Source organism: Gadus chalcogrammus, chromosome 9 (genome assembly GCF_026213295.1).
Source record: "Gadus chalcogrammus isolate NIFS_2021 chromosome 9, NIFS_Gcha_1.0, whole genome shotgun sequence".
Classification (NCBI taxonomy): domain Eukaryota; kingdom Metazoa; phylum Chordata; class Actinopteri; order Gadiformes; family Gadidae; genus Gadus; species Gadus chalcogrammus.
Window position 1 is genome coordinate 6,628,109 of NC_079420.1, and position 14,492 is coordinate 6,642,600.

The window sequence follows — 14,492 nt, forward strand, 5'->3', positions numbered from 1 at the left end:
AGAGAGAGAGAGGGAGGAAGAGAGGGGGACAGAAGAGAGAGGGAAAGAAGGAGAGAGGGAGAGAGAGACTGGATGGGGTAGGTAGGGGAAGGTTTTCTGTGTGAATGCAGGCCCAATCAACCCCTTCTACCGGCTGGTCTTGCCCTCCCCATCCAGGGGCAAACAGGCCCACCTCCTCCCTACAGATGGGTGGAGGAGAGGGGAAATAAGAGTTTGAGTGTGGGCTGGGTGGGGGGGGGGGGGAGGGTCAGGCAGGCGGGCTGGTACATCAGAAGGTTTGGCAGCTGCACTTTATTTGAGGGTCAAAGAGTGAACCAGAAATTGTTCAGAAGAGGGAAAGAAATCCCTTTGAAAGTGGGGTCGCTCCAGTGTCAGCCGCGCAGACGGCCGGGGCTCTTGTGAACTTTTGATTGTGGTGCTCATACCTATTCATTATGCTCCATACGTTTGGCAGACAATGCGCCGGATTGATTGCCTCAGAAACTGCGACACAGAGCGCTGTTCTCGCGAAGCCCTATGGACGCTCTCATCGCATGACTTCACAGCGTTGCTTTTGGCCCGCTGTTGTGAAGCCCGTCGCATTTATGTTTCGTCGGGAGACAAATAAACGTCCCGGGGCCTTATCGGACAGCTCTTGAGAAACATCCCCGGTGAAAAACAGTGGCTAGGTAATGGAATTGTAAATGGAGAGGGGATATAAAAAGTATGCGGGTTGAATTCGGTGGTAGAGTAACACTAAACTCTTGGGGGGGGGGGGGGGGGGGGGAATAGTTTCGGTATGGCGAATGAGATATTCCCGTATATTATCCCCCTACGGCAGCTAGTGTACGGTGTAAGATTCATGCTGTCTGTGCATTATGAGCCAGAGCTGCAGTGCTGCCTCATCACCGAGGAGAGCCTCAGACATCCACCCACTCACTTCATCCACAATGTGGATCGCATTAAGCCGGCTGCAGAAACAACGGCAGCGTCGGCAGCAGAGCAATGTGCTCTCTCCTTGGACGACCAATTGACCCCCCTCTTCCCCAAAAAGGCCTTAAAACAGAGACTCTGGGTTGAGGATCCCTTGGGCCAAATATGAACCGTATGAATGCTATGTTATGTTCCCTGCTGTACATGTCCGACAGCACTTTGTTTAATTTGGGACGTTTTTTAATTGACAGGGTGTATTACTGTTCTCTACAGAGGAGGGGGGCGGGGGCTTTTACTTTGTAATCATTAGCAGAAGCTGTTTTTTAGAGGCCAATCAAAGGTCTGCTATTTATTTTAAAACGTCTCCTTGTGCACGCAGTAATCTTTGTCTTATTGGCCAGTTTCACACTTTCTCTCACAGGAAACACACCCTATTGTCTTATTTTTGCACTCGTTTTTAGCTTTTCCCGCTAGTTAAAAGGAACAGACCCACCCACTCGCACACAACATGGACAGAACACACAGCTTCTCATTATCCTTTTATTGAAGTTGTTTACGTACTTTACAGAGGCACGATGCTGAGTGGAGAAACACCCCGATGGATGAATTAAGACATTTTACAGGATTTGCTGAATCTAACACTTTGGTTTCGGTAAAACAACACGCAATGACCATCGCTTTCCAATGGACACCAACTTGTATGCCTGATGTCAGTGACGACTGAATAATTCTGACTGTGTACAGTTATGGAGGCTCATACAGTCCAAACGAAGCCAACCCATAGATATGGAGTTCTTTTGAATTAGTTGTATTTTTTTGAATGGCTTGATCAGCAATAAATATATAAAAAAACAAAATGATAATATTTTTTTCATTATAAAAACAAAATCATAGAAGATAGCGAAGGCACTGATCATTTTCAACCTTGGCCGTCTGGAATCACTCTCAGACACCAGTACAGAACCAAAAGTGAATAGTACTGAGCCTGAACCAAACAAAAGCACTTAAATAACAAAATAATACCAATTTATTATTATTGTCATAACAAAACAAAAAGATCCAGTCAAGTTTTCCTATGATTAGTCAGTGAACCAACGGAGATAAGTCAGTCATTTTTCCAGTTCGGCAGCAAAATACTTTGTCAAATCGTACTGTCCTCTGTTTCCCAGCATTATGGCACTCCGCAACTTCGGTAGATGACAATACTTCTTCTTTGGTGTTAGCTATTTAGCCAGATGGAGCTACATACTTTGAGGTTACCTCTATTCCAATCACTTTGGTACAGTTTTGCCGTTTGTGTATCATTCAATATGAGAGCTTATCTGACCCTATGGGTTTACCCAAAACAGGCGGGCAACACTCAACACACAAACACTGATTTGAGATTTATGCATATCTTTTGCCAAATTCAAAGGAAGAATACAAGTCCTACCATAACATAGCGCAATATAAAAGTTTCTTATATTTTGTAGAATCATAAAACAGAAGCGTAATAAAACAAAAATACTAACATAGTATAATTTCATCACTGTAAATCCAGTTGACAATACAAATCCAGGACCAAACGCTACAAGTCTTCCATATGAATCAATACCCAGGACCTTTTCCCAACACAGACCGACCACTGAAAACATTCCACACACACGATTTCTTGTATTTTTTCAAGGGGTCTTTTTTTTTTCTGCATAATTTCCCAACAACATCATCTAATGCTAATGCTGGATGATGTCACCCATTAAACCTCCCATTTCTTACTGCTGTGGCTGAGGAAGGCAGAGGTTTTGTGACGTATGGCCTTACAGAACACACACTCACACACACACACAACCAGGTTGACCCTTTAGACAAGCTGTATCAACAGCCTGAAGCGTTTCCACTGCAAAACAACTCAGTCAACCCCCCCCGCTCAAAAATAAGTTAAAAAAAAATCGTAGTATATATTGAAATAATAAACTTTGAGATGAAGTATGAGCGACTTCATTCATTAATGGGGGGAATCCTGTTGGAAAAAAGATGCTGCTTGACTACTCTCTGACCTCCCCTGAATCATTTGAATAGCTTACTTCTCAATTTACTGTAACTTCCCATCAACCTTCTCTTTACCTACTTCCTTTCCTTTCACAAGTCTCCATAACCATTTTCACTTTCAGTAATCCTTTCCTTCTCGCTTTCCGGTTTATTCGTTTTTGGACACACTCCCTCAAGAGGCCATCGAAAAATTCAAATCTCCCCAAAGAAAATTCTAACCGGAAAGCCTTCTCCAATCTCATCGCCACTTCTCGTCGCCAATCCACTCACTCTTCCTCTTTCCCTCTTCTTCTTCTTCTTCTTCTTCTTCTCTGTCTCACTCTTCACAAATCACTTCATCTGAACCCTCTAACTCAACTCAACGCTAACTCTCTCTCCCCATCTCTCTCTCTAGCTCTCTCGCCATCAAATAAAAACAATAGCTGGCTAATTGTGCTGGCTCGACGTAACGACCCCAGTATACACAGCTGGGGGGCTTGGGGCTGGGTGTGTTTGTGAGGGGGGGGGGGGGGGGCAGACTGCAGGTCCCACCTGAGCCAAAGAAGCCCTGTCTGGGCTGCTGATAAGATCGCTAGCACGGGCACGTCTGCGACGGCAGCAGCCATTGTCTGTGGAATGCGCTGTGTCATCAGCGTCTGGAGAAACAAACGCACCTCCCCAGGTGCCTGACACAGAGAGGGGTGGCGCGGGATCCGGTGAGACATTAACCAAACGCCAGAGGGGGTCAGAAAACACACCTTCGACACCTTTGGTCTGCTGGGGGTCTGTCCGGGTTTAGGGTTTAACGCTCGGTCGCTCACCAGAAATGTGTTGTGAGGTTATTTATAAAAACAAATATAAAAAAAAAGGACCCCCAGCGGTGTGTTTGTTTGCCAGGAACATTCCAGTTCTGTGAGTGATGCATTGTGGGCCATCCCGTGTGACTAAAGATCCCTCTTGTCTCGTTTAGGTGAGCTGCGGAAGACTGCGTGTCCTTCCAACCACGTCTCCTGAAGTGGGGACACAATGATCCATGTTGTCATGGAACACAGACTGGGCTATTTTAAGAGTCTGCCGTGCTAGTCTGTTTGTAATCAAGTCTGTGTGTGTGTGCGTGTTTGCGTGTGTATTGTTTTACCTGTGGCCTGGAGGAGAAGGAGAATAAGATGAATCGCTTTCATCAGAGTCACCCTTGACCCCCTCCCTTTTTTTCCCTCATTCCACAGTAATAAAAGATGGCTGGTCGACCATGTGTTAAAGGTCCTGGTTCTCTCCACATTCCCAAACTAAATCAAAACAATAACATGGCCTCACTGGTGGCATGGCTTTCCTCTGCACTCCCGGGAACGACATAATATAATCTCATTATATGATTGAAAAATAAAAATAAAAACAAGGCACTACATATCCTCAAGTATCGTACACATATATACGACATATGCGTTTAAATGAAGATACACTCGGGCTGCGTGTGTTACATACGCAGCCGTAGTTTAATATGCTGATTATACATATAGTTATGCTTCCCCATCACTTAGTAACAGAATTATATATGTCGGTTCCCTCCATGAGCTTCAGACTCTTCCAGTAAAACAGCCACATCCACCAGTTTGGCGTTCAAAAACTAAAAGCTACACACAACTATTAATAAATAATTAACATCAACAGTTATTTTGGAGCAAGACCCTGGTTTGTTAACAAAAAAACAAACAAAACAAAAGATACAGGAAGTAAAGATCACAAAAGCGTGTGCTCTCTGTGAGTTTTAAGGTGCTGTTGTAAACTCAAACTAAAAAAAGGTTGCGGTTCAGCCAGAAAAGGCAACCGATTTCTGCTCCATGCGTTTGTGATTCTAACTTGCCTTTCTGCTGAATATGTAAACATTTGAACACAGCAAAGTCTATGGGTGGGCCGACAAAAGACACACTGGGTGGCATTCTCTCTTGCCAGCTACTTATCTAACTTCCATCTCATATTCTCAAATACATGCTAACTGAATTTCCTCTGGCCAGAGAAGTGCATTCGCGTGCATGTGTGTGTGTGTGTGTGTGTGTGCGTTCCTGTGTTGTTTACACGTCGTTCTGATCCAGATTTCCTGACTCTCGTTGGAAACCTTCCCCCCCCCCCCAAAAAAAGGTGTATCCCAGCAACACACTGGTCGTCAATACCACCTATGTAAACGTTCACATCGCACAGGACCAACACACAATCACACACACACACAGAGGCACGCACGCCAGTGAGCACACATACACACACACACACACACACACACGCACGCAAACACGCACACAAGCTGACACACACACACACTCACAAAAACACACACACACACACGCACGCACGCACACACACACACTGTCTTGCATGCCACCCAGCGGTCAGGTGTGGGTGCTGCAGCTGATGTCCAGGGCCTGCTGATACACCTGAGTCATGTCCTCAAGGTCCCCGAGCAGGGAGAAGCTGCCGTTGTCCCCCGGCGACCCGGGCTTCCCGCGGGACCCCCGCCGCCCGAAGCCCTTGGACCCCTGGAGGAGGAGCGGCGGCGCGGCCTGGAACCCCTGGAAGTTGGCCAGCTGCAGCAGGTTCTCGGCCGACACGCAGGCCCTGATGTTGGGGCGCAGCCGGGCGGAGCCGCCGGAGGGGGGCCACTCGGCCCCGCCGAGGGCGCTGGGGGACAGGGAGAGCGCCGAGCCGTCCTCCCCCACGATGCTGGAGGGCCGGCTCTGGCTGCGGGACAGGCCCGACTCGGCCGCCGTGCCGGCCTCGCACAGGGCCGCCGCCGCCGCCGCCGCCACGGCCGCCGCCGACGGGGGCCCGCTGAAGGTGGAGTACTTGCCGTTGCGCTTCAGGATGCCCTTGCGGCCCATGGCTCGTTTGGGCGGCGAGCTGGCGAGCAGCGACATGGCGGCGCCCCCCAGCAGCTCCGAGGACTCGCTGCGCTCCGGGGACGAGTAGTAGCCCGACTCGCGCTGCTGTTGGTTGTTCTTCAGGATGCCTTTCTTGGGGAGGGTGGGCGCCGCCATCTTGGCCGGGGAGCCCCCCGCCGCGTTCTCCATAGCCTCCTCCTCGCGCTCGGGACCGGACCCTTCCTCCCCTGCCCCTCCTCGGCCGCTGGCCGACGGGCGCAGCAGCAGCGCCGGCTGGCCCTGCTCCGTCTGCTCGGGGCTGGGTGTGCGAGGTTCCCCGGCGAGCCTGGTCTTCAGGATGCCCTTGGGTCTCTTCAGGCCCGGCTTGTCCTCCGGCCCGGCGCCGCCCGGAGCGTTGCCGCCGCCGCCGCCACCGCCGCCGCCGCCGCCGCCGGCGTCGTCGTCTTCGTTGTTGTCTTCGTCGTCCTCCACGTTCTCCTTCTTGGACTTCTTGGGCCTCTGCCGCAGCGGCAGGGGGGCCGCGGCGGGCTTCTCGGAGCGGTTCTGCCAGTCGATGAGGCGGGCCAGCATGGGAGAGCTCCCGTGGTCGTGCTGGGTCTCGCAGTCGCACACGCTGTTCTTCCAGCCCCAGTTGACCCACCAGTGGTTGGCGATGTCCTCCACGGTGGCCCGGCGGTCGGGGTTCACCATCAGCATCCATCGGATCAGACCCCGGGCGTCTGGAGACAGACGGACAGAGGGACAGAGGGACAAGGGTCAGAAACATTGACGCGGTTCCGTTTGGTCGTTAAGCAGGTTGTATGCTTTTATGGGAAATAAACTTGGCAGAAGCTTAGGCCTGTACAACTTCAGTCTGTGTCATTCTTACCAAAGGAACCCAAAAGTATTGTTATTTTCTGTCGGCCACAACTTGAGCAGAACATGATGAGGAATGAGAAAAGCGATGGAGAAAGAGAGTGAGACAGCCAGATACAGAGAAACTAAAAGAGAGAGAGAGAGAGCCAGAGTCAGAGAGAGAGCGAGAGTCAGAGAGAGCGCGAGAGAGGGAGGGAGAGAGAGTCAGTGCGAGAAAGGGAGAGGAAGAGAGGGGGAGAGAGAGATAGAGAGTGAGAGAGGGGAGAGAGGGAGAGAGGGAAACAGTGAATAGAGAGCGAGAGGCAGAGAGGGAGAGAGCGTAAAGTACAGGACAACATCAGACAGTACCGGAGGACTGGGTGGGCTCTCGGTATTCTCCGTTGCTGATCTGGCGGATGAGGTTCTTGTGGTTCCCGCCATCAAAGGGCATGGCGCCGTAGACCAACGTGTACAGCAGAACCCCCAGAGCCCAGCTGTCCACCTGTGGAACAAGGAAACACAAACAAAAGCCCCCAAAACGTTGAGATCCACAAATAGAACCAGGAATTGCGCAATTGGTGCGGTGACGACGCGTGTTGCACAATGGAAAACCCCATATCTCTGGTTCTATTTAGGTAAGGGATTCATATCGACTTAGTCACTCGCTGCAGCACCGTGTGCTCGGCTGCATCTGACATTGACCCAGAAAGAGACCTGATTTAATCGTGCCTTATATGACGCGTCCATATTTCAAACGTCTGGTTCTGGACATAAAGAATCCCTCTGGTGTGGGGGGATGTATGACATCACCCCAGACACATACCACTGGAACGACTGGTTGATGGTGGTGGTGGTGGTGGAGGAGGATGGGGGTGGAGGTGGGTGCACAGGATAAATCCTCCTTGACCCCCACACCCCCGGCTCCCCACACCACCACCACCACCACCACCCCCACCACCACCACCACCACCACCACCACCAGCCCCTGCTCTGTCCAGCAGAAGCAAGCTGCCACCAGGTCCTCTAATGCGGTGTGTCTTCCTGAGGTAAGGCTGTCACATAAGACTGTGTGTCTGGTGGGGGACCAGTGGAGGGGGGGGGGGGGGGGGGGTTGTAATGTAATGAGGCCAGCAGAGATGGGGCAAAGCACGCTGCTACATGGGCCCTGACAGTTCATCTGAGCTCATCCCATCTTGTGTGCGTGAGTTTGTGTGTTCGTGCCCGGATGCATGTGTGCGTGCCGAGTATGCATGCATGTAGGTGTGCGCGTGTGCCTGTGTCCACGTGCACGCTGTTAGTGCGCTAAAGGGGACGTCTGGAGGCTGGAGGTCTGGTGGTGGCTGGACACTTAAGAGAGATTGTCTTGGAAACAGGAAATCAGATAGGGGCCACTTAAAGGCAATATGAACTTCCTGTCAGGGCCTGCAGTGAGAATGTTGCACCCTGTCACCCGTGGGGGCTGCTGGGTCCACTCCTGGAGCCAATAGATGATGACCGTCACTGTGTTTCTATTTCGAGCCACTGTAATGTGTTTGCTGTAATTTGCGGCTTTTTCTGCCTCAGCCCGGGACTCCTGCCATTTGGTTTTTCCGATGGGAATGGCCGTTGCTCGCCGCTGTTTTTAGCGCTCTCCAAAGTTAATTACCGTGAATTACGGTAAAATGGAAAACGGTGGGATTTGGATGAAAAATAAAATCGGTTGGGCTTTTGTTTTTGTACAGCTGTCAGAGTGTAGAGCAGACGGACTTGTTTGTGGATCGCTTTGAACTCGGTAGCCTAAATAACGGGCTTTTCAAGGAAGCAGTTTTCGCCCCTTCGTGTTAGAACCTCCTGACTTAGACCGTGGGCGATGCACGGTGGGCCCTCGGGGAGAGCGGGGCCCCGGGTTCCTGTTAGATGTTAGAGGCTGAGAGCCGGTGGCATCTCCCACAGCTCCTCTACTTCAAAGCAGCCCCTCAGCAAGACCACAGACTGGGGGAGGGAAGGAGGGGCTTAGGGGAGGAAGATGGGGTGGCTGTATGATATGCAGACAGTATCTAACCTCACCCACCGCCGCCACCCCCAAACTCGGCCTGTGAAGATCTGAGACAGCCGCCCCCCCCCCTCCCCCGCGGAGACTGGAATCATAGGAGTGAATCCATCAAAGAGCCCACCTTCTGCAGCCCAGCCCAGTGAATGCTGTTTGAAGATGGTTCTTAATCATCGCTTCAGTAAAAAGTGAAGGTCAACTGGCTTGAGTTTATTGGCAGTCATGGAGGGTTCATGTAAACATACAAAAAATACGTCTGCATTTATATTTTATTATTTAAAGGATATTTTAATCCAAAGCGATTAACCGTTAACTCAGAGAAAGATCATTAGGGAACAGAGTCGTCTTGCTCAAGGGTTAGGCGGTGGACATGGGGGTTCGAACCCAGTGCCTTTTGGCTTTGGGAACACACTAGCCTCTATGCTGCCAGCTATAAGGCAGAGGATGGGAGGGGGGCAGGATAGTGTTTGAAGGGTATGAAGTGGGTGTGGGGGTGAGGATGGGTGACGACGAGTCTAAATAGTGCACAACACCCAGCGGAACAGAGTCGTGTTTCATTGGGGGGGGTTTTGGTTTCTGATTGGCCGCGGCTCTCACCTCAGGCCCGCGGTAAGGTTTTCCGTTGACGATCTCTGGCGAGGCGTAGAGCGGACTGCCGCAGAAGGTCTGCAGCAGCTTGTCCTTGTGGTACAGGTTGGACAGCCCGAAGTCTGCGATCTGGGGGGACAGGCATGCAGCAGTCGTTAGGGGGGGGGGGGCTATGCTAATCCCATGTGCTTTGTTGTGACTGTCGATTGCATCGCTGATCAAGGAACGCCCCATAAAGATCATAATTCATACCTTGATATTGCCGTTTTCATCCAGTAGCACATTTTCCAGTTTGAGATCCCTGTGGACCACTCCATTCTGTCAACAACAACAACAATCCACAGAGAACAACGTCAGTGAAACACATGGATGAATGGTGATATCCTTCACGACAGCTGAAGCCGAGCGAAGAAAACAGTGGAGCGCATTTAGCGGTGATTTACTCAGACGGGCTATCGGGCCGCACTCGGGGGAAATCAAGACTGTCTGTTGGGATGGCTCTGCTTAATTGGGATCGCTGTGCTGACATATTTATCTTCCTTTTTTTTTCCCCCTTCTGGCTAACATGTGTCGTACAGATATGAGACTTGACGTTATTCCAAGGGGCCATTACGGACAAAAAAATAAACAACCACCCCGAGAACGTTTCATCGTTTATCATCGCAGCAACAACATCAAAAAAATTGAGCGAACATGTGTCTTTTAGGGGGTACTAAAAATTCTTTCAAATGTAGGTGGGAGGGCCGTGTGGTGAGACAGTGACTTCATTTCCACATCCCTGCGGGCTGGCTTGCTTGTTGTCTATTGGTTATTGTCTGACAACAGCCTCATGCTCATATGGTTGTGATTGGTTATTGGTTCGCTGCCCTCCCGCCCCTCCCCCTACCCCCCCCCCCCCCCCCCCCCCACTCCCACCCCTAGTGTGAGGCGGTGGCGATTAGTAGCGAGGGGCGGTGATGATTCATCTTCCTTGGCACTGTAAGCCACACACACACACCCCCACACTCACACTCACACACACACACACACACACACATACACACAAACTCAAACTGCAGGCTATCCAAGGGGCATGACATCATCCCTATCTCCAGCTGGAAAGATGATGACTCTAAGGGATTGGTTTGTAGGGAGGGAGGGAGGGAGGGGGGAGGGAGGGAGGGGGGAGGGGGGACTGAGGTGAGGTAGGGGTGTGTGTGTGTTTGTGTGTGCTTGTCTGTGTGTGTGTGTGTGTGTGGGGGGGGGGGGGTGTATAGGTGCCAGCGGAAGTAGAGGACAGAGGAGTGAGAGTGAGAGAGAAACAGGTGAGCTAAATTAGCACCAGATGACGCATAAACAGGGCTGGCACCTCCGAGTGAATCATGGGAGTTTGTGTTGGCGATAATCCGCCATATCGACAGGACTCACGAGAGATGTAGCATTGAGAAAACCCTCGATCAACGTAAATATACCGTAACTTAGGCTGATCTTTGCCAAGTCTCGCATGAGAAACACTGTGGCAGTTTCAGAAACAACCCTAATGACAACTCATTTCACGCTAAATGACTGCACAGTGACCGAAAAAACATTCCAATGCTCCTAGGCTTCCAAGTATAGGCGGTTATTGCAAAAAGACGTCGCGATGTGCAATCCCTATGCACAGCATATGGATGTATATATAGCTCTATATATATAGATATATATAAACTGAAAGTGGATTTGAGGCCTGCTGAAATGGGCTGTGTTCCGTCTCGCAGACAGAAACAGATGGCTCTCCCTACGGCCAGCGCGCCAAGAACAGCACGGCGAGATCACTGATCCACCACACCGTCCTTCAGTCTGCGGGGCTGATCTCAGATCAGCCCCGCAGACTGAAGGACGGTGTGGTGGACGGTATATGAGAAGGCATGGTCAATGTAACCCAGAGAGAGCGCGCACACACACCCTGGCCTGGACTGCATGAAACAAGACAAAAACAACCTGGGATTGACGTCTGTGTGTGTGTGTGTGTGTGTGTGTGTGTCTGCCCGTGTGTGTATGTGTGTGTGAGTGAGTCGCCGTTTGTGTGTTTGTGTATGTGTGTGGACGACGTGTCCGAGAGGGGTAGAGAGATTGAGACAGGGAGAGAGTGTGTACAAAAGCCTGTGCTGGTTACTGTACAGTTTATGTGTGTGTTTATACTGTATAATGTATGTGCAAATGTAGTTTGGAGCACAGTTTGTGTGTGTACGTCTGCCTGCCTGTGTGAGTGTCTGTGTGTGTGAGTGTGTATGTGTGTGTGTGTGTGTGTGTGTGTGTGTGTGTGTGTGTGTGCGTGTGTGCGCTCTGGGTCACCTTGTGGCAGTGGTGCACGGCGGACACTATCTGTCTGAAGAAGCGTCGCGTCTCTCGCTCGCCCAGACGCCGGCGCTCGCTGATGTAGTCGTACAGCTCTCCCTTGCTGGCGTACTCCATCACAATCACAATCTTGTCCTTGTTTTCGAACACTGAGGGAGAGAGAGAGAGGGGAGACGGAGAGGGAAGAGAGAGAGGGGAGAGAGAGGGGAGAGAGAGGGGAGAGAGAGGGAAGGGATTATTATTAGGTCATTACGAACGTAAACACATGGCGAGCTCTCGGGGTCGCCATTGCCAGAGTTTTCCTATCGAGCCACGCCTTGGGGCCACACCTAGCGCTGACGCTAGCCTGGGCACAGCGGACCACCCGGGCTCTCCGCCGTAATGCCCTGCTCAAGGGTCAAACTGGTTCAACCTTGACCCCGGTTGAGGCTGACCGCTCGAAGTGCGTCCAATCAGTGTACAGTTTTTTTCAGACATTCTAAAACCAACTGAATCAGAGGGGAAACAGTTTGAGATGCTTGTTCATTCAGGAGCAGGTAGTAGTGAGAAGGCCTCTGGCTATCTGTGTCAAGGTAAACACTGGGATTCCTAACCCAGAACCTTTTGTCTCGGAGTCAAACACAACATTGTCCAACTTTCATCAACTTCAGGATAATATAAACATAACCATAAACATAGGCTTAACAATAATCCGGTCAGACAGTGGTTTCAGATGTTCATCGTCAGTGCATTTAATTTCACATTTCAGCGCGATGGAGACATTGTTAGAGGGAAGCGCGTGTGAATGTGTTCTTTTCTTCGCCTCCTTTGTGTCCGAGCGGGTCTCCACATTCCAGGGGAGCCATTATATTTTTGAACGTCTCCCAGGGTTACATCACCTAAACCCCACCTCATCTGAGGCGCAGGGAGGCACTGTTGTTTAAATCAAACCAACCCCTCAGAGAGCAGGGGAGGGGTTCGACATCAAGGAGGAAGAAGGAGAGGGGGAGAGAAAGAAAGAAAGAAAGAAAGAAAGAAAGAAAGAAAGAAAGAAAGAAAGAAAGAAAGAAAGAGCGAGATAGCAGGGAAAGTGAGGGAGAGAGAGGGAGAGAGAGGGAGAGAGAGGGAGAGAGATAAAGAGGAGGGAGGGAGGGATTGTTCACTCCTTTTTTAAGCCCCTCTTTTTTAACTCTCTTTCAACTCTCTCAACTAGTTTCAGGACACCACCCTTCAGCTTTTCCCCCTTTGCACAGATGCTGGATATCACACTGAGTCCTGGCCAGTGTCTACGCAATCTACATGTTTTGTATTAGCAACCACATGTGCTGCATGAGCTCCACCTCTGCCATCCACTTGTTGGACGATGGAAAGATGGCGGGTGTGAGAATAAAGGAGCCATGGTGAGAGAGAGAGAGAGAGAGAGACACAGCGAGAGAGAGAGAGAGAGAGAGAGAGAGAGAGAGAGAGAGAGAGAGAGAGAGAGAGAGAGAGAGAGAGAGAGAGAGCGGGAGAGAGACAGCGAGACAGACAGAGAGAGACAGAGAGGGAGGGAGGGGGTAAGGAGCGGTGACAACATCCCAGTGGGCCGTGGCGCTCCTCATTGTGTGCCGTGGTTTTCCCACACCACAGGGTCACCGGGGGTGAGGGCCCCTGCTTTCTGCACCCATGACTGAGCACCTTCATATTGTGCGACCCTGCTCCTCTCTTAGACCCACCCCCTTCTCCTCCACCTCCTCCTCGTCCTCCCCCCCCCTCCTGCTTCCCATGGGGGCCCTCTTTGGAGTCGTAATCCTGTAGAACAACACTGGGTCGCTGAGTGATGGTAATTCTCCCCGATTGTGACCGTCTGGCCGGCCGGGCCGCTCACACCCTGAGGGGGTCCGGTCCCAGTCGCCAAGCCCCTCGGGAGACACACACACACACACACACACACACACACACACACACACACACACACACACACACACACACACACACACACACACACACACACACACACACACACACACACACACAGGAGGCTTGGAGAGGGTTCTGTTCTGTTCCGTGTTCTGATTGGTGGACGGACCTCTGACCCATAGCAAAAGGGTCAGGGTTTTGGTCATGAAAAACACTCAAGTCCCCCCCCCCCCCCCCCCTATGTGGGGCATTCGTTTACCCTTTGACCTCTTCGCCGGCGATGTAATTACCTGGCTGGTGGGTGTTGTAACTCAGGTGAGGGGCCGCCTGTTTACTGCCCACCCCACCGTTCTCTGTGTGTGGGTCATCCGTTAACCATCCTCCCGTCACCAGGCACCCCCTTCCCCCCATGACCACACACACTACTGTTGTGACATTATTCACCTGGGGTCTTCATAAGGCGCATGCCTTTAGCCTTATTATCCGAAGTGAGTTGAAAGGTCTCAAACCGGTACTCTTGTACTGTCTGAAACTCATTATGATTTCTTCCATGCCAAACTAATAGTGTTGTTAAATCGGTGGCCAGGGTTGATCAAACAAACAAACAGAAACAGACACTACTTGGACAGTCATTTTATCAATTTTACTGTACCCTCTCTCTGTCTCTCTCTCTTTCTGTTGTCTCCTTCTCGACTAGTCTCCTCCACATCATTAGGGAGCTGCTTCACCCTTGCCTCTGCAGGTTGTGTCTGGGACGATGGGGGCATCCCAAACAGCCAACACGCAAACAGCTTGACACACATACAATTTAGCTGGATGACCCAAATTGAGCGTTGTGTATCACATTCTTTTGGGGAGGCCGAGCAAGGGTTTGACAGTAGGGGGTGGACTGGTAACGAGCAGTGAAGAGCAACATAGCACTTTGAAAACGCCTCGTGATATCTGGACAGAATGCTGATGGTGGCTGAAGTCGAACCGAGAGAGAGAGGGAGAGGGAGAGGGAGAGGGAGAGGAGGGAGGGAGAGGGGGAAAGAGAGGGAGAGAGAGGAGGGAAAGAG

At 51.0% G+C, this 14,492-nt stretch overlaps 1 protein-coding gene across 1 annotated transcript in view; it reads right to left on the reverse strand.

Moving 5' to 3' along the window:
- Positions 1-1,190: 1,190 nt before the first annotated feature.
- nuak1b (NUAK family, SNF1-like kinase, 1b) overlaps positions 1,191-14,492 on the reverse strand; it is a 23,570-nt gene continuing 10,268 nt past the window's right edge. Inside the window, exons 3-7 of the mRNA XM_056598338.1 lie at positions 11,554-11,705; positions 9,493-9,558; positions 9,250-9,369; positions 6,993-7,125; positions 1,191-6,508 (exon numbers count right to left, since the gene is read on the reverse strand). Of these exons, the coding sequence (XP_056454313.1) occupies positions 5,301-6,508; positions 6,993-7,125; positions 9,250-9,369; positions 9,493-9,558; positions 11,554-11,705 (1,679 nt within the window). The 3' untranslated portion in view covers positions 1,191-5,300. The remainder of the gene's footprint in view (positions 6,509-6,992; positions 7,126-9,249; positions 9,370-9,492; positions 9,559-11,553; positions 11,706-14,492) is intronic.